Source organism: Coregonus clupeaformis, chromosome 35 (assembly GCF_020615455.1).
Source record: "Coregonus clupeaformis isolate EN_2021a chromosome 35, ASM2061545v1, whole genome shotgun sequence".
NCBI classification, from domain to species: domain Eukaryota; kingdom Metazoa; phylum Chordata; class Actinopteri; order Salmoniformes; family Salmonidae; genus Coregonus; species Coregonus clupeaformis.
Window position 1 is genome coordinate 5,344,021 of NC_059226.1, and position 19,713 is coordinate 5,363,733.

At 46.4% G+C, this 19,713-nt stretch overlaps 1 protein-coding gene across 1 annotated transcript in view; it reads left to right on the plus strand.

The window, feature by feature from the left end:
- The window catches only part of LOC121550327 (homeobox protein cut-like 1), a 252,369-nt gene that overhangs the window by 214,439 nt on the left and 18,217 nt on the right, over window positions 1–19,713 (plus strand). The window contains exons 12-19 of the mRNA XM_045210770.1: window positions 762–810; window positions 909–999; window positions 5,608–6,393; window positions 8,768–8,848; window positions 10,647–10,748; window positions 11,209–11,298; window positions 11,767–12,284; window positions 14,515–14,674. Of these exons, the coding sequence (XP_045066705.1) occupies window positions 762–810; window positions 909–999; window positions 5,608–6,393; window positions 8,768–8,848; window positions 10,647–10,748; window positions 11,209–11,298; window positions 11,767–12,284; window positions 14,515–14,674 (1,877 nt within the window). The remainder of the gene's footprint in view (window positions 1–761; window positions 811–908; window positions 1,000–5,607; window positions 6,394–8,767; window positions 8,849–10,646; window positions 10,749–11,208; window positions 11,299–11,766; window positions 12,285–14,514; window positions 14,675–19,713) is intronic.

Consider the following 19,713-nt stretch of genomic DNA (forward strand, 5'->3'; position numbering starts at 1 on the left):
CTAGCGTTTCTGGTCTGGGATCTCAAGACGGTGAACAGTTTCTGCAGTTGTTTGGTGTTGTGCTGCGTCTTATCTCAGTCCAAGCCAGTAACAAGAAGGCTAACTATGTTAAGTTTGGCCGATAAGATAATTGCCCATGTTTAGGGAACTGGGGCGTTTTCTTGCCAGGATTTAACAATCTCCACACATCTGAGGAAGGGGCCGTCTGGACATTAATTTGGTAACTGGATTTTCAGGCATAATATTCCCAATTGGAAGAAGTCATAAAGGTAGTATCAGTGAATGGTTCTGTTTGTGAGTTTTTCTAGCCACTATGATGGTCAGCCAAAGAGCGATTTCTGGGAATTTGTATTGATAGCCCGCCTGGGATCCCAAAGGGAAGCATTCCTCTCCTAATAGACTAAAGTGTCTTTATTTGCCTCCCAACCTTTTCATAGATGCTTTTTCCTCTATAGATAATATCGCCTGAAATCCAATTGGCACCCAGTACATGATTGAATAACCCATTTTAATTACTGTGATTGACTCTAAGGATTTCATTGCGTTATCAGATTTTGATGGTCGGAGAGGAGTGAAGGACTTGTATTGAGCCGACTCTCTTTGTGACGTATCGCTTTGCCACTGCCTGTCGCTGATTTAGATATTCTGTGCGGGCTGGTAGCAGATACATTTCAGTCCTGTAGTGCTGTGTGTATTTGTGATCTCCTTTTTGTAGTGGGTGCAGTAATCAAGTGGTCCATTTTCCCTTGTTTACTTCACAGTTTCCGCAAGTCCATAGAGTTTGGCCCTTCAAACTGCTCTTCAGCACAGGTAAGGAGGCTGAATGTTGCATTTGAGTTGGATTTGAACAATATTTAGACAGTATATCTTATCAAACAATGTTTAACAATGTACTCTCTCCTTGTCAGGAATCTAAGAAGCCTCTGGAGTTGTTGTTGAAGAGTCGAGGCCTGCATTCTGAGAGCTCCTCCCTGCGCCTGAACAACAGTGAGCTGAGTAGTGAGTCCTTCAAGCCACCTACACACACATACACATACATGCATATGCACACAGGATTTATGAAGGTGACTTATCAATCAGACATCTGATGTGGACTATGTAGTGTTTCTTTGCCACCTGGGAACTTGCCAACTGACGAAGTTGAACGTTAGTGTTCGCCAGAAAATATTTATTTGTTTAAATCTCCTTAGCCATTTACACTCACTCGTACCTGTATACGGGTTGAAAATAGCATATTTGGGCACTGATAAACGCCTAAATTGGAACGCTGTGGCTGTGTACAGTAACATGCTATACATCATGGTTTCCCAAACTTGGTACTGTGGACCCCCTGGGAGTACATTTTGTTTTTTGCCCTAGCACTACACAGCTGATTCAAATAACCAACTCATCATCAAGCTTTGATTATTTGAACCAGCTGTGCAGTGCTAGGGCAAAAAACCAAATGTGCACCCAGGGGCCCCAGGACCAAGTTTGGGAAACCCTGCTATACATGACGTCAGAGCTCTGGCGTTGGGCTTTGACTGACAGCCGTTCTGAACTTGAGCACCTTGTGCGACAACATGTTGCCACCATCCCTCCCGCTAATTGTGCAACTATTTTGTTGTCTGTGTGAGAGAAACGCTGAAAATTAACAGGACTATGTATACTGAACAAAAATATAAAAAAATATATATATAAAAATGTCCCATGTTTCATGAGCTGAAATAAAAGATCCCAGAAATGTTCCATATGCACAAAAAGCTTATTTCTCTCAAATTTTGTGCACCAATCTGTTTACATCCCTGTTAGTGAGCATTTCTCCTTTGCCAAGATAATCTATCCACCTGACAGGTGTGGCATATCAAGAAGCTGATTAAACAGCATGATCATTACACATGTGCACCTTATGCTGGGGACAATAAAAGGCCACTCTATAATGTGCAGTTTTGTCAAGCAATACAATGCCACAGATGTCTAAAGTTTTGAAGGATCGTGGAATTGGCATGCTGACTGCAGGAATGTCCACTAGAGCTGTTGCCAGATAATTGAATGTTAATTTCTCCACCATAAGCTGCCTCCAACCGTCGTTTTATAGAATTTGGCACTACGTCCAACTAGCCTCACAAATGCAGACCACGTGTAACCACGCCAGCCCAGGACCTCCACATCCGGCTTCTTCACCTGCGGGATCGTCTGAGACCAGCCACCCGGACAGCTGATGAAACTGAGTGGAGAAAAATGTATTTTGATTGGCTGCGCCCCTGCCCAGTCATGTGAAATCCATAGATTAGGGCCTAATTTATTTATTTCAATTGACGGATTTCCTTATATGAACTGTAACTCTGTAAAATCATTGAAATTGTTACATGTTGCGTTTATATTTTTGTTGAGTATATTTTGAAAGATGAGACGTTGAGGATTATAATGAATACCGCTTTGATGTCATACAAGCAAGCCAAACACCTGTGAATCCAAATGTGCAATTCACATTTCGATATCAAAAAACTCATGTCATATACAGTGTCAAAGTTTATGATCACTACAGTTACAAGATGACATGGCGTCATACCTTGGGTGGTTCTGAACAGAATGAGCCTATGTTTGACTATTGTGAAGAAAATTTGCTGCGGTACACGCACCTGAATGCACTCATGACTCATTTCTATGCGTAACAAAATTACGATCTGTAATATCGTATTTTAAACTTACCTAGTCATGTTTGCAGTATAACAAGCTTTCAAATGATGCCCACCTGACCGAGATTGTGATTTTTAATGGACCGGGTTGTTTTCCAACCAAAACAACTACAAGTGTGCTTGCTCTAGATACCCTCAATGGCACAGCTAGGAGAGCTAAATAAAGCATCTAATAGTTGAAGACTGTTCTTTGAGTCATAAAAGTGCATTGAAATTATGTAGGAACTGTGCACACTTTGGAGAGGTGTGTGGCCACTCGGAGACACCAGTTCTCACTCAAACCCTTGTATTTTTCTTATTTTAGGTTGCACCTACCCCACATGTTACTGAATGTATCCAGAGTATTTTGAGATTTCGTTATCAACAAGTACAGTAAATGTAAAATACACATAAAATCAACGGTGTAATGTCTGGATTCAGTCGGGTGAACTATTGTGTCCTCACCTTTGGTCTAATAATTTTGCCATAATCTCCAAATTGTTCCCTTTCACTTGCTACCAGGGTTAGGCATTTCATATTTCTTCTGTAAAAAACGTTTCAATTTAGCCATATAGGCCAATTCCCACGAGCCGTAAAGGGTTAACCAGTATCAGAGCAGCCAATCAGATATCAGATATCATCAGATTTTGTTTGTGATATACATGTAGACACAACCACGAAGTCAATTCCTGGTGTGAACTGCCCTCTGTCAAGGTCTTATTCACGGGCTGGAACAGAACCGTAAGCACTGATAGGGTTGTTTACAAAGAGGGGGCTGATGTTTTGTTGAACTCATTGAGCCTAATTCAGTGATACACAGAGCCCTAGTATTCCACCTTTGATCTCTGATCCCTTATCGTCCTCTCTTGTCACGACATGCCAGCTCTTTGAACCGCATACCCCATATTCAGTAGCCTTACACTCCTGAGACTGAAGGATATCTGTCACAAAGAGCTTTATGAAAGTGTACACATTGTCTGAGCTGAAGTTACCTCAGACCAGACTGTAATGGGGAGAAAAAGTCCATAATTAGCCTTCATGGGCCTGTGCCTCTGTGTGTGTGCCAGGGTGCTTCAAACTTAAAAGGACACACAGTCCTTTTGTTTCTTTACTCTGTCAGTCGCCTAGAGGGGTTATATACGGGAAGTCCAGTAGTCAAACAGGAAGCAGCGCCAGCTATCTCCGCCAGCAGAAGAAGAGACTGTTAGACTCAAAGGAAAGACGTTATCTCTCTTGGAGCATTTTCTTTTCTACAAATATAGAGACACACTTCTAAAGAATGTGTCAACTGTTTCCATTGGCACACTCCCACGTTTGATACAAAGAAATAAATAAAGTAAATGTATAATAGATTTGAATTGAAGGGTTCGATGCAGACAGTCTGCTCACACCATTAAGATTGAAGTGCTGCTGCTTCCTCAGCGCGGCACTCGTCTTGTCTGGCTCCTCGATTTATCTCATTCAGAGAATCAGCCCTTTAAACAGGGGGATTTGAGAGATACTGTAACATTTTCTGTGATACATTTCAACAGGATCCCTGTTTGAAGTTCCTTGTTGTATCTCCCTTTCTCTAAACGCCTTGACTTTACATCTGCTACCCAACTGCTTAGACTCTGGAGATGAAAAGATTGGGGACTTGTTGGTCCTTGGTGTACAAACCAACCTTTTGGTACTAGTTTTACACCTGCTGATGATCAGTTTGCCTTTTTTCCAGTTGAGAGCTTTAGCTTTCTGTTCTAAGTTACCTCAAAAGTCTCTTTTAAAATCTCTCCCTAAAGTTTATTTTACCCTAAACTCGAAGGTTTGACCTCTCCAAAAAATTACCTAACCACACCACAGGCTAGGGGTCTCTAACTACACAAACAGGTACCGACCGCTGCTTGTGTTTGGAGGCTACATCTCATCTTTACGGGTTAAGGTCAGTTTGCTTGCTTCCCAGGGCTGTTTGGGTAGTGCATCTGCGACAACACAGATTGCAGTTGCGTGTCGGTGGGTGGGGGTAGTGGAGGGGCACAGTGCGGCCCACCCTGGGCGAGGAGAAGAAGGGGGCCACTGGAGGTCAGACGCTGGTGGAGATGAAGTGATCCAGTATGGTAATGAAGCCCTGTTAGTCTCTCCTCCCAGTGTGCCCTTTACCACTCGGTCGCTCTGGAAATGTCATCCCAATTGGCTTCGGGTCTCGCCCTCCCTCACCCACCCTAAAAAATGAAGCATTTCATTTGCATTCCTAATGGGATCCCTCGTTGTCCTACCAGATCATGTCGATGTGAAACCACGGACCGGCATCCTACTTGTTTATTTCCCAATGTGATTTTGGATTAATTAATGTTAATGATTGTAAAGTGTTATCAGTTTTATGAGAATAACTAAATGTTGTGTGCCTGATGCTCTGTACACCATGGACTCTTTTGTAATGGTGTTGGGCCTATGGCTATACCTAACATTAATCAAAGCTCACAAGGAAAACTACATAAAGAGCAATTATTGCTTGGCAGCCATTGTTTATTATTGCTGTATAGTACATGCATAAGTTTTGCTTCTGTTCCCACACTCTGATGAACACACCACAGGCACACACACCACTGATGTTAACCCACCATGAAACTCTACCTTGAGTGAGTGGTGGCCTGGAGATGGTGAGATGCAGGGGCAGGTTAAAGGAGGTTAGGCAGGGCATACACCACACAGCAGGTAACCTAGGCACATCTGCCTGTGTCCATATCCTGGGTCATGCCTGCCAGACGCTTCCCTTCACTACTGCTCAGTGTCCCTCTCCACAGCCAGAAGCCCAACTGGCAAATACACACACTCCATCAGTGCATCTCCACTCTAATGTTATGCTACTCCACTGGAGTACACTGCCCACGTCTAGATATTTTGTTTGTTATTTTGGACTTTGTTGACGCCACATGATGTATTGATCTGTGTCATGTTTTGTCTGGTTTCACAGGTGTGAGGGAGCGAAAGGTCAAAGAGTCATCAGAGGGACAACAGTGTCTTTCCACCACACCCATGGGCACCAACTTGAAGGGCTCCCCTCCCCCTCCCTCCTCTCAGCTCCTCCTGCGCACTGGCTCAGGTGGTTCCTCCGACACCACCCCAGTCACTGCCGCCAATGGCACACACCACTTCTCGCCCACGGGCGGTGGGCTGGGTGGGCAGGACTTCTTCAGCCCTTCCTCTCTGGCGTCGGCGGGCACCGTTTTCCCCTTGGGGGGCAAGATGGCGCTCAACTCCCTGCTGCAGCGCCAGCTCATGCAGACCTTTTACTCCAAAGCCCTGCAGGACTCAATGTCCGCCTCCGGCCAGGCCCTGCTCTTCTCCCCCGCCAACTACCCCACCCATAACTCCCTCTCAGCCAGCCCCCTGCCACCCCATCAGTCTTTGCAGTCACAATCCCAGCACCCGTCGGCGGGCAGCCCGGACATCAACGGCCTAGCCCCCTCACCAAGCCAGTCAGAAGGGGCGGGGAGCGTCTCAGAAGGCGAAGACATGGACACGTCTGAGATAGCGCGTCAGGTCAAGGAGCAGCTGATCAAGCACAACATTGGGCAGAGGATCTTCGGCCACTATGTGCTGGGGTTGTCCCAGGGCTCTGTCAGTGAGATACTGGCCAGGCCCAAGCCCTGGAGCAAGCTGACCATCCGGGGCAAGGAGCCCTTCCACAAGATGAGGCAGTTCCTGTCCGACGAGCAGAACATCCTGGCACTGCGCAGCATCCAGGGGAGACAGAGAGGTGAGACTGACAGAAATGTATACATACACTTCACACAGCACACATCAACCGCTCACACACACACATAGCTGAGCACGTCACATATACACACATATTTTAGTAATGTCTTTGCCTCCAGATGCTTTGTATCACACATCAAGTTCCAATTCCTAGGTGAGATATTTCTGATGTGTATAGAACGGTAACCTCGTAATTACCAGACTGATTCCATTCATGTAAACTTGCAAGATCAGGTGGCTTGCGAGGTTAGTAGAATGGCCCCAGGTTCAGGCATGTGTTCTGTTTCTGTGTTACGGTAGCTTCAGTATGGTCCTGCTGTGCTCTCCCACAAATCTGTGTACTCAACTTAACAGGAAAAGGAGTGCTGAATAGTACATTGATGGTACAGACATTTAGACGTCCCCCCCACCCTCCACACCCCACAGCAGTGTGGCCATAGCCCGGGACCTTGATGAATGGACAGCGATCCTTATCACTCTGTCGCCAGTCATGTCGCCTGCTAAAATATCCAGATTAACCTCGCAGACATGTTCCCTTCCCCGTCGTTATCGCCTTTCGCCTGTCGTCGTAGCAACCGTCCCAGGAATAAAAACCAAGTAGAGGGAGGGAGCATTTAAAAGCTAGTCTATCAAGATGTCATCGTCGCACGCGCCACTCAGGGTTCCATCACTTAGCGCTGTCGGCACACTGCTTTTTGCTATTGATTTTGTAACCGTCTTAAATGGCACATTGCCATGTGCTGCTTGGGAATGCATTCTGTACTGTTGAGTCAGTGAGTGGGAGGCAAGCTGATCCCGTCAGATTGCAGAGGAAGATCTGTCTGAATGGGCTCAAACAGCAGTCAATAACATGCATGTCTGGACAGGCAGTGGTGCGGGGGGGGGGTTGTGTTTGTGTGTACTGTGTGTTTGTGTCAGTCATGCAGAACAGAATGTTCTGAGGATAGTGCTTTAAGTCTTCTGAAAAAGCATGCCACAGTAGTGACAGTACACACGGCGACTCAGACTGGAGCTGCACTCCCCTGCTGCAAAGCTCTCATTCTTCACCCCAAACTGCTCATAATGCGGACATTTTCACAAGCAATTACGTCAAATTTGAGACCGATTACAAAACGCGTGCCTGTACATTGGGTTCCTATTAAATGACTCCATATTTCTCCTCTTTCCTCTCTCTTTCTCCTTTCTCTATCTCTTTGTATCCATCACTCTGGCTGTGTCTGTTTCTCTGCTCTCTCTCTCTCTTTCTGTCTCTAACTGAGGAACTGATACATTTGGAGCTTGGTGCTCAGTCAATAGCGTCACAAGGCAAGATGAGAGCTGCTGCCGTCGGCAACCCTGGACGAGAGCGAGGCGAAACAGACTGGGTATTAGGAAACACGTCCGCAGTCCAGTCTCTCCGCGTTACACAGCACGGGCCCACTTGGCAGTCAGGGCAGGGGTGATGTGAAAGTTTGCGCTTGGGGGCGAAATTTGTTCCTCTCTGTGTTAAAGCAGAGTAGTGAGTGTAGATGAATGTGCACACTGTTGCTCTGCACTCTTGTCTATTGTACTTGTTTGGACGGGCTTCAAGGAGTTGGTCCGGCAGCAAGCACCAAACCTGTTGGCCCAGGGGAAAAGTCTAACAGAAGTTTAATAGAATCATGCTGGGAAGAAATGTAATGTGGTTCTTATGCGCTGTAGCTACTAGTTCTGTTCCGTTTCAATCATTTCAATGTTCTCAATAACTGAACCCGCAACTCACAGTCCAGTGAGTCCAAATCCCCATCAATGTCTGTTCTCGAATATGTGGAGAGTTTGACATGTGGGTTTGAATGGTAGAACATGTGGATTGACTCAAGGGTTCTCAGAAGGCGGTTTAAGACTGTGTAGAGTGGTCTTAAATCAACTTTGTTTCTGGCTGTTTGACAATAAGATACTGTTGTCTACTACTGTGCGTATTACTCTGGCCAAAGTGTTAGCAAAGAGCATGTGTGCATTTACAAGCATTGTATTCTGACATACTGAACCATATGGCTTCTAGCTATATTTGCGTTCTTAAGTAAGTCACTTAAGGGTTTCGTCCTTGTTGAATTGGTTTTGCCCAAATGTTAGGGTTTTTGCTCAGATGACTAGATGTTGTGGTGGTGATGAGGAGGTGGTCTAGTAACTGTAGATCTATAGCTCTATTTAGCTAAGGCCCTGACTACCACCACCATATCCTGTCTCATTTGAGTATAATGAAGCTGCTCCTAGACATTGATCTATTGTCAGTTTTGCGTTTTCACTCTAATGGTTAACAGTTCGGATTTGGGGAGAGCAAGCTGATCCACCTCCATGTGGCAGTTCAGGGTTCTGACACTTACTTATCTTATCTGTCGCCACTTGTTTTCCAACAGAGAACCCAGGCCAGAACCTGAACAGAGTGTTTCAGGAGGTTCCGAAGCGAAGAACCGGCTCCGAATGCTCCTCGAGGCCAGGTCTGTTCTTTGCCTTCCCTATCGTGGTTGGTTTAGTGTTTTGGTCGGCTTTTATGTTGTACAATCTGTTGTGTCAGTTAGCCATTGTCAAAGTCACTCTACCACTTCTGGCCTGGAGTCTGGTTGAAAATACAGGGAGGGGGTTGATGTTTATCCTAACCATGGATATTCTTTCTTCCCCATTAAGGGGTTGGTTTATCTGATCATAGATCTGTGGTTAAGGACACCTTCTACCTCAGGCGAAAAAATGGGGGGTAGGATTAGGGGATACCTAGTCAGTTGTACAACTGAATGCATCAAACTGAAATGTGTCTTCTGCATTTAACCCAACCCCTCTGAATCAGAGAGGTGCGGGGGGCTGCCTTAATCGACATCATCGGCGCCTGGGGAACAGTGGGTTAACTGCCTTGCTCAGAACAACAGATTTTTACCTTGTCAGCTCGGGGATTCGATCCAGCAACCTTTCGGTTACTGGCCCAACGCTCCTACCCGCCAAGCTACCTGCCGCCCCAAACATGAAGGGGGTTATAAAGGCACCCTTTCGACCCATAGGGTGCGTCTTAAAACTTCCAGTCCAAACCAGCCCACGTAATCTCTCCCAGTCTGACATCAGGGCGAAACCTCACTTGTATAATTTAGGCTTTAAAAAGCTCATTTATATGCCGTACTATATACTTTCCCCAAACCCATGCAGTGTTTCATGCCTTATGAAAATGGCCATGGGTGTGGTGCTTACATGCAGATTGGCACTTCGGAAGGCCGCATACACAATGATTTTCAACCCCTTTTTCTTCACAGGCAGTGGTGGCCTTGACAAAACTGTAAAACTTTAAAAACAGAGGTCCTTAGAAAAACATAGTAACATTGTGTCCCCATGACCCGGCAGCTGTTCCCCGTACACCACCATGGCTGTGCATGTGTGTATATCTCTGTGTATGTGTGTGAGTTAGAACGTGCTGGGGGGGTGCTTACGGAGTCCCCCATCCTTGCCCTGTCAGACCCCTTTTTTGTCATGATTTATTTCCAGTTCACCCCCTGTACCCAGCTGCTCCCCCCCGCCTCACTCACACACATGAGCGAGCGCGACCTTGCCCAATTACTCTGACCACTCACTCGGGACAAATGAGAGAGAGGAAGCCGGGAAGCTCGGGAGCCACGTTCGTCAGGCCCCTCCATGTTTAACTCCAAACAGCAATTAGCCTTCCCTTCTGAAGCCCATCCAAAACACCAGGTCTTGTGTTTCTTATGGAGTCTGTCCAAAGTCTGGTTCCCATTGTTGCGGAGGGTAGCTGGCTGGCTAGCTGGCTGCTGGAAGTGTTCTGTTCAGTGCTCATGAGGAACATGTGTAGCCGTGGCCTCTTGTGTTAACAGGATTGAGCTGTGTTGTAAAGGGAGCCCCCAGGGGAGTATTGCTGGCAGACACACATACACACTGGTTCTGTTGCCAGGGGGGGCCATGGCGATTTGATGTCAGAACTCACTGAAGGAGAAGGCTAGGTTTAACGTCACCTTGGGTTCCTTTTAGACAGGAGACAGTCGGTAGACTCAAACTTCAGACTTTTTTATTGGATATTTATTGGAAAAGTAGCACTTTTCTCAAACTCAAAACATTGAGCTTCAGATTTCACTGGCTATGTTATGACTGTTCACCTGTGACATATTGTAGTCAGACTCAAAAAAGTGAAATACTAGCAACATATATATTAATTACCCAAAGGTTCTATCACCCCCGTTGCCTCCTGCCGTCCCTCCCTTTGGTACAGTCCATTGACCCCTGACCTTTGTTGCCCCTCCCTAGGTAACATCACCACACGGATCCGCACCCCAGAGAGTGGCTCAGACGAGGCCATCAAGTCCATCCTGGAGCAGGCCAAGAGAGAGCTGCAGGTTCAGAAGGCTGGTGAGTGACTCCTCTCGCTGACGGACACTACTCTACAGCAGGGGCTGGTTTGAATTTTCCATTGAGTCCCTCTATTGATATAGCTAAAATAATTGACCTCAACCCAACTTCAACCCTGCTGTATAGTTGCCTGATGCTTCTTGTCTGACCCTTGTCATACCACACTGCATGCCCCTTATACGGAAATTATAGGGATGGTGGGTATTTGCTGTATGAAGAGTTTCCTTCCCAGTGTTTTGACCGCATACAGCCCGTAAAGTGGATGAACATACAGTAAGATGTGATGTGGTCGACTCAAGCTTTCTCCATTGTATCTTATTGGTCATACAATTATTCCTAAATTGCCAATGCCATAACTAATGCCAAACAGTGCTAGTGACTGCCCCATACACTGCCTTTAGAATGTCTAAGAGATGTCCCTCGTGCTAACCCCCTCTTGACGCCGTGCCACCCACTACAGATGGTGTGGAGGACAGACAGCGACGACAGACAGGTTACCCCCGAGGCATGGGCAACTATTTTGCAAAATATGCACAAAGTCTCAGACTCGGTGAGGAATGGATTTAACCTTACACACTGTGTGGCCCCACACCGAGAATATATGAACCACCTTTTTCTGTCAGGGATGGAGAAAACATTTCCTTGACCGTCCATGTCTTAAATCTAAGGGATATGGTTTACTAGGGAGCAGTTATTTTAGCCTGAAACACATTAGAAAGAAAAATGTGGCTATATTGAAATTCTTAAGTGATGGACTGTTATTGTATGAATTATCAAGCACTTAAAATATGTTTATAAGACAATCCGTTACTTCATAAGAAATCACTTCTTGTCAAATGTTACATTTTCCTTTTGTTTTGATCTTCAGGCATCAAACAGAAAATCCAAAACCTCACCAAATTCTTCTCCACTTCAAATAGTGTGGGCCATGGAGCATCATCTGAAGTTGAGTGTCGATGGCGTTCGTAGCCTTGTCTGATGACGTCTGTCTATCCTCTCTGTCTGTCTCTCCCTGCAGTAGACTCGTCCCAGCCCCCTCCCTCGTCCAGCATTGGTGGTGGTGGTGGTGGTATCGGCTCGGGTGGATCCTCCAGCTCAGACGAGACCATCCGCTCCATCCTAGAGCAGGCCAGGAGAGAGATGGAGGCCCAGCAGGCCGTCCTGGAGCCCATCCTCAAAGCATCCTCCATGGGCCCCTCTGACTTGGCCCTTCTCTCCCCCAAACTCCTGGGCGCTCCCATCCTCCCGGCCTCCTACTCGCCTCTGGCCCTCTCACTCAAGAAGCCCTCCATCCCCCCAACCTCCTCTCCTTCGCCCTCCTCCCTCCTGGATTTCCACTCTGCCATGGTGAAGAAGGAGGCAGGAGAGGTGGTGGTTGGAGAAGGTGGGGGAGGAGGAGGGTCGCTAATGGACGGAGGGACGAAGCAGGGGCGAGGCTCCTGGAGGGATCAATGGTGGAGCAGTATGCATCCCGGGGGGCAGGGAGTCACGGCTAGCCTGAATGACGATGCGCGTAGTCAGGAGGACAGCAAGGAGGTACAGTAACATAAATACCACACACACTCTGCCTTCATGACCTCTCTCTCACCTCTGAACCATGGTGGTCCGGCCACAATGTTCAAAATGTTCTGAGAATGTGTCATATTACTATAACTCATCACAGTTCTACACTCAAGGCTCATTCCCTCTGAGGGATCATATACATGTTGTTTGTGTAAGTTGTTAGCTACTTCTCCTTAAACTGCTGAGATTTGTTACGCACTACTGTCGTTTTTGTTGGTTGCCATCACTCAAATCAGCTTCTGTACACAGCCCTTGTGCAACTGAAATGTATTTGGAAGGTGATATTAGAAGACAAACGGAGGGCCATTGTCTGTGTTCATATGTAGCGTGCAGCTGCTCCACTCAGGACGAGGTGCTTGGAGTGCGTATGTGTGTGTGTGAGGTCCGTGTCGACACCACAAACCGGATATGGCAAATACTTACGCTAGCAGCCTTCAGAGGCAGAACATGGCCTAACCCAGCAACTCATGGGAGCTAAGATTCTTCACAACATTGAAATCATCGCCATACCTTCTGCCCCATATCTTCTGATCCACATACCCTCTCTGGATCCATCCAATGACAGTGGCTGTGTCCTACTCCTTTATAGGGGGAAGAGGAGCCACCTACCTTCCACTCACGCCTATTCATAGCCGGCGATAGCTTGACGTTAGCGTTAGAGGTTAGCGCCCTCCCTCCACAGTGACTGTGCCATTAGCAATTAGCTGTTATCCTTTAGTGGCCGGCCCCATCCCCACTTCCCAACTGACTGTGCCTCTCTGTGTCTCCGCCAGAAGCCTCCCCGGCTGGCCCCCTCCTCCTCCTCCGTCTCCATCTCCTCCCTGGACTACTGGAAGGACTGGCCCCGGGCCGAGTCCCCGTACTCCCAGGCCGGCTCCGAGCCTGGCGGGGACACCAAAACCCAGGGGCCCAGCCGCGCCGACACACCCCAGAGCAGCCCCTCTCCCCTGAGCCTGGGGCCTCTGGGGTCCCTGTTGACCCCCGCAGCCAAACAAGCCAAGCCTGTGGTGGCACCGCTCACTCCTGAGCAGTACGAGTTCTACATGTACCAAGAGGTGGACACGGCCGAGCTCACGCAGCAGGTCAAAGACAAGCTTGCCAAGAACGGCATCTGCCAGCGCATCTTTGGAGAGAAGGTGTGCAAGACACAGACCACCTACACCCTACCGTCCCATACTCGTGTCCTTACACTCCCTAATATACTCATCCTGCGCTGGTGTAGTGTCAACTCACATCCCCCCTGTAATACTGCTCCCCTTCTCTCTCCTTCCTGTCATTTCCGCCCAGCTGCCCTCCACCCTCAGTCAGCACAGTTCAAGACTGTGTGTACTATGCTAGCTCAGCTCTCTGTTATAGTGTGTTTGTTAAATGAATCTATTCATACATTTCATAGATTTCTGTGTAAACAGGAAACAGTCACTTTTGACATCATAAAACATATGTGGTCCTTTAAGCTTCAGTTGTCACATCCATTTAAAACACATCTAAGCCTAAGTCGCTCTCTCAGCAGTCAGCTAGTTAATGGCATCACACTGTGATATAGCATTGGGCCGCCAACCAGGATTCCACCAACAAAAACTCCTTTATACACCCTCTTTGGTATAAACTAAAGCAGATGGTGTAATGGCGTACAGTACAGATCTCAGTGGTTTGAAGGAAGAAGTGCATGATCTCTATGCATGTGTGTTTGTAATTGGGCGATTCCATACCAGCATGTCCTGAAAATATTTTAATATCACAGATTGTTTTGGCAATTCTCACATAAAAACTTCATTGGGGGGATGTTTAACATGCATATTACATTTGTATCACAAACAATTTTTTGGGAAAATCAGGATGAAAGTCAAGTGGCAATTTTTAGACCTATACATGCCTCCTGTAAGACCCTATGATCAGTGAAACCGTACATGGTGAAGACAACATATTAGTGTCATTATACTCCTTGTAGTGTGCTCTAAAATATGGAGTATGTCTATAATCTGTAGCTAATATAAGGCTTCATGCTGGCATGCTTTCTGAGCAGTGTAGTAACACTTTGGAATGTTGTTTTACTGTGATGGTGAGCTCGGGTATATTAAAATATTTGACTGGCGTGTCTGTGTTTATGTCTGTGTGTATGCGTGTCTGTCTGTCTGTGTGTATGTATGCGTGTCTGTCTGTGTGTATGCGTGTCTGTCTGTGTGTGTGTGTGTGTGTGTTACAGGTGCTGGGCCTGTCTCAGGGCAGTGTGAGCGACATGCTATCCAGGCCCAAGCCCTGGAGCAAGCTGACCCAGAAGGGCCGGGAGCCCTTCATCCGCATGCAGCTCTGGCTCAACGGAGAGCTGGGCCAGAACATCCTGCCCTTACAGGGCCAGCCGCAAGGTAAACACATACACACTCACCGGACATGCACACTGCTAGAACGTACTGCACCTACAGGACCAACCACAAGGTACACGTGTACACAGAAGAAGGAATCCTGTACAGAATACAAATATTCCAAAACATGCATCCTGTTTGCAACAAGAAACTAAAGTATACTGAACAAAAATATAAATGGAACATGTAAAGTGTTGGTCCCATGTTTCGTGAGCTGAAATAAAAGATCCCAGAAATGTTCCATAGGCACAAAAAGATTATTCCTCTAAAATGTTGTGCACACATTTGTTTACATCCCTGTTAGTGAGCATTTCTCCTTTGCCAAGATAATCCATCCACCTGACAGATGTGGCATATCAAGAAGCTGATTATACAGCACAATCATTACACATGTGCAACTTGTGCTGGGGACAATAAAAGTCCACTAAAATGTGCAGTTTTGTCACACAACACAATGCCACAGATGTCTCATGTTTTGAGGGAGCATGCAATTGGCATGCTGACTGTAGGAATGTCCACCAGAGCTGTTGCCAGAGAATTGAATATTAATTTCTCTACCATAAGCCGCCTCCAACGTCGTTCTCACAGAGAATTTAGCAGTATGTCCAACCGGCCTCACAACCGCAGACCACATGTATGGCTTCCTGTGGGCAAGCAGTTTGCTGATGTCTACGTTGTGAACAGAGCGCCCCATGGTGGCGGTGGGGTTATGGTATGGGCAGGCATATGCTATGGACAACGACCACAATTGCATTTTATCGATGGCAATTTGAATGCACAGAGATACCTTGACGAGATCCTGAGGCCCATTGTCGTGCCATTCATCCGCCGCCATCACCTCATGTTTGAGCATGATAATGCACGGCCCCATGTCACAAGGATCTGTACACAATTCCTGGAAGCTGAAAATGTCCCAGTTCTTCCATGGCATGCATACTCACCAGACATGTCACCCATTGAGCAAGTTTGTGATGCTCTGGATCAACGTGTACAACAGCGTGTTCCAGTTCCCGCCAATATCCAGCAACTTCGGACAGCCATTGAAGAGGAGTGGGACAACATTCCACAAGCCACAATCAACAGCCTGATCAGCTCTATGCGAAGGAGATGTGTTGCGCTGCATGATACTGACTGGTTTTCTGATCCACGCCCCTACTTTTTTTTAAAGGTACAGAGCATTCGTAAAGTATTAAGACCCCTTCACTTTTTCCACATTTTGTTACGTTACAACCTTATTCTAAAATTGATTAAATCGTTTTTTCCTCATCAATCTACACACAATACCCCACAATGACAAAGCAAAAGCAGGTTTTTAGAAATGTTTTCACATTGATATATATATATTTTTGTAATATTACATTTGCATAAGTATTCAGACCCTTTACTCAGTACTTTGTTGAAGCAGCGATTACAGCCTCGAGTCTTCGAGCTTGGCACACCTGTATTTGGGGAGTTTCTCCCATTCGTCTCTGCAGATCCTCTCAAGCTCTGTCAGGTTGGATGGGGAGCGTCCAACCTCTCCAGAGATGTTCGATCGGGTTCAAGTCTGGGTTCTGGCTAGGCCACTCAAGACCATGCTTCACCGTAGGGATGGTGCCTGGTTTCCTCCAGACGTGACGCTTGGCATTCAGGCCAAATAGTTCAATCTTTGTTTCATCAGACCAGAGAATCTTGTTTCTCATGGTCTGAGAGTCCTTTAGGTACCTTTTGGCAAATTCCAAGAGGGCTATCATGTGCCTTTTACTGAAGAGTGTCTTCCATCTGGCCGCTCTACCATAAAGGCCTTATTGGTGGAGTGCTGCAGAGGTGGTTGTCCTTCCGGAAAGTTCTCCCATCTCCACAGAGGAACTCTGAAGCTCTGTCAGAGTGACCATCGGGTTCTCTGACCAAGGGCCCTGACCAAGGCCATTCTCCCCTGATTGCTCAGTTTGGCCGGGCAGCGAGCTCTAGGAGGAGTCTTGGTGGGTCCAAACTTCTTCCATTTAAGAATGATGGAGGCCACTGTGTTCTTGGGGACCTTCAATGCTGCAGACATGTTTTGGTACCCTTCCCCAGATCTGTGCCTCGACACAATCCTGTCTCGGAGCTCTACGGACAATTCCTTCGATCTCATGGCTTGGTTTTTGCTCTGACATGCACTGTCAACTGTGGGACCTTATATAGACAGGTGTGTGCCTTTCCAAATCATGTCCAATCAATTGAATTTACCACAGGTGGACTCCAATCAAGTTGTAGAAACATCTCAAGGATGATCAATGGAAACAGGAAGCACCTGAGCTCAATTTCGAGTCTCATCGCAAAAGGTCTGAATACCTATGTTAATAAGGTATTTCAGTGTTGTTGTTTTAAAAATGTTTTTTAAAAAACTGTTTTCGCTTTGTCATTATGGGGTATTGTGTATAGATTGATGAGAGAAACAATTAATTGACTCCATTTTAGAATAAGGCTGTAACGTAACAAAGTGGAAAAAGTGAAGGGGTCTGAATACTTTCCGAACGCACTGTATCTGTGACCAACCGATGCATATCTGTATTCCCAGTCATGTGAAATCCATAGATTAGGGCATAATTACATTTACATTTACGTCATTTAGCAGACGCTCTTATCCAGAGCGACTTACAGTTAGTGAGTGCATAAATTTTTCATACTGGCCCCCCGTGGGAAACGAACCCACAACCCTGCCGTTGCAAACGCAATGCTCTACCAACTGAGCTACAGGGGACCAGAATGTCATATACTCCAGAATGTCATGAAGAGTGATCAGATTAATTGCAATTAATTGCAAGTCCCTCTTTGCCACGAAAATGAACTTAATCCCCCCAAAAAATGTCCACTGCATTTCAGCCCTGCCACAAAAGGACCAGCTGACATCATGTCAGTGATTCTCTCGTTAATACAGGTGAGAGTGTTGACGAGGACAAGGCTGGAGATCACTCTGTCATGCTGATTAAGTTAGAATAACAGACTGGAAGCTTTAAAAGGAGGGTGGTCCTTGAAATCATTGTTCTTCCTCTGTTAACCATGGTTACCTGCAAGGAAACACGTGCCGTCATCATTGCTTTGCACAAAAAGGGCTTCACAGGCAAGGATATTGCTGCTAGCAAGATTGCACCTAAATCAACCATTTTGTTGGATCATCAAGAACTTCAAGGAGAGAGGTTCAATTGTTGTGAAGAAGGCTTCAGGGCGCCCAAGAAAGTCCAAGTGCCAGGACCGTCTCCTAAAATTGATTCAGCTGCGGGATCGGGGCACCACCAGTGCAGAGCTTGCTCAGGAATGGCAGCAGGCAGGTGTGAGTGCATCTGCACGCACAGTGAGGCAAATACTTTTGGAGGATGGCCTGGTGTCAAGAAGGGCAGCAAAGAAGCCACTTGTCTCCAGGAAAAACATCAGGGACAGACTGATATTCTGCAAAAGGTACAGGGATTGGACTGCTGAGGACTGGGGTAAAGTAATTTTCTCTGATGAATCCCCTTTCCGATTTGTATTTTCACAGAATCTCCGTTAAGATATTGGTTAGGCTACAATTAGGCTGTGGAAATGTTAGGATTATTTTACTCTTCACACGCAGTCGCTTAGTAGCCTGTGTGTGTGTCCCAGTGTGTGATCTGATTGATGGCCACTAAGAGCAGGGAGAGCCTCTGTCCTTGCCCACCGATTAAATTCTCCCCGGCTGCTGTCCTTGTATTGAAATGAAAATCTTTTCCAGTTTTTATTCCGTGTCTGGAGCATTGGACTTAAGCACAGAGAGGGACTCATCCATCAGCCAGGGGTGTGTGTGAACCTGTCCGTCAGGTCTCCCCCACAGTCATCTGTCTGTGTCTGCCTCCTGAACCCACCGTCACACACACATACATACTGTACACACACACACACCACACACTATGCTCTCTCTGTTGCCTTTCTAACTCACTCTCAACCACTCCTTGTCCCCAGTCTCAATTGCTACGCGGAAAACTGTCCCAGGAGCCATTATCTGATTTAGACCACAATGGTTAAGGTTTGGACTGGGTCAGGAAGAGCTGATCCAAGTCTGCTTTCAGAACTGAAAGAAACCGATGCCTCTTACCCAGACTCTCTAAAACAAGCCTAAAACACATCTTTATCAAACACAATAAATAATTTCAGCTAGATTCAATAAACTGTCTCATTTCGATACAACATTAAAAGGACTAGTGCAAGACTTAGCAACACCATTGAAATCAAAGGCCTGTGGCCTTCACTCATTTCTCATTAGCCAAAGCGTGATAATGTATACGCTAGGGTGAGGGGGTTTATGGGTAACGCCGCCATCCTGTCTGAGCTAGTGCGTCCCGACCGGTCGGAGCTGGAGCTAGCAACCACAGGGATGCTAATTATGGCTAGCTAATTAAAGAGTGGATGCTAGGGAGGTGATGACTGCTAAAAGACAGCCAAGAAGACCCAAGGACATTGTTGTTGCCTGCCACCGTGTTGTTGTTGTCCCCAGGGTGATGCGAATAAAGCTACGGGCTAATCAAATTTGGGGCCTCATTTGCATCTCTGACCCGAGGTAGATCAATTAAAATGGCACTGGGGGTTTTAACAAAGATAATCAGCTTTTCTTATGCAAAGTCTTCGTGGCTTTTCAAACTTGGTTAGGAGACAATGATGAAAGTGTGTTTTAAGTGCTGGTAAAGATAAGAAACATAGTTATTTTCATTGATGAATAAACATAGGGGAATCAATGTCTAGCTAAAGCTCTCCTCACAAAGGATTTGATGTAACATTTAGGTTTTGGTTTCAGTGTTTAAAGGCTGCATATGACGTGTCTGCATTTGAGAACCCTTTCCATTCAATATTCCTTCCTAATTGACCTGGCCCAGGTATCCTGGATGCATATCGATCTCATTCCGTCAGTAGAGGATGCCTGGTTGTTCTTTAAAAGTGCTTTCCTCTCAATCTTAAATAAGCATGTCCCATTCAAAAAATTCAGAACTAAGAACAGATATAGCACCTGGTTCTCCTCAGACTTGACTGCCCTTGACCAGCACAAAAATATCCTGTGGCGTACTGCATTAGCA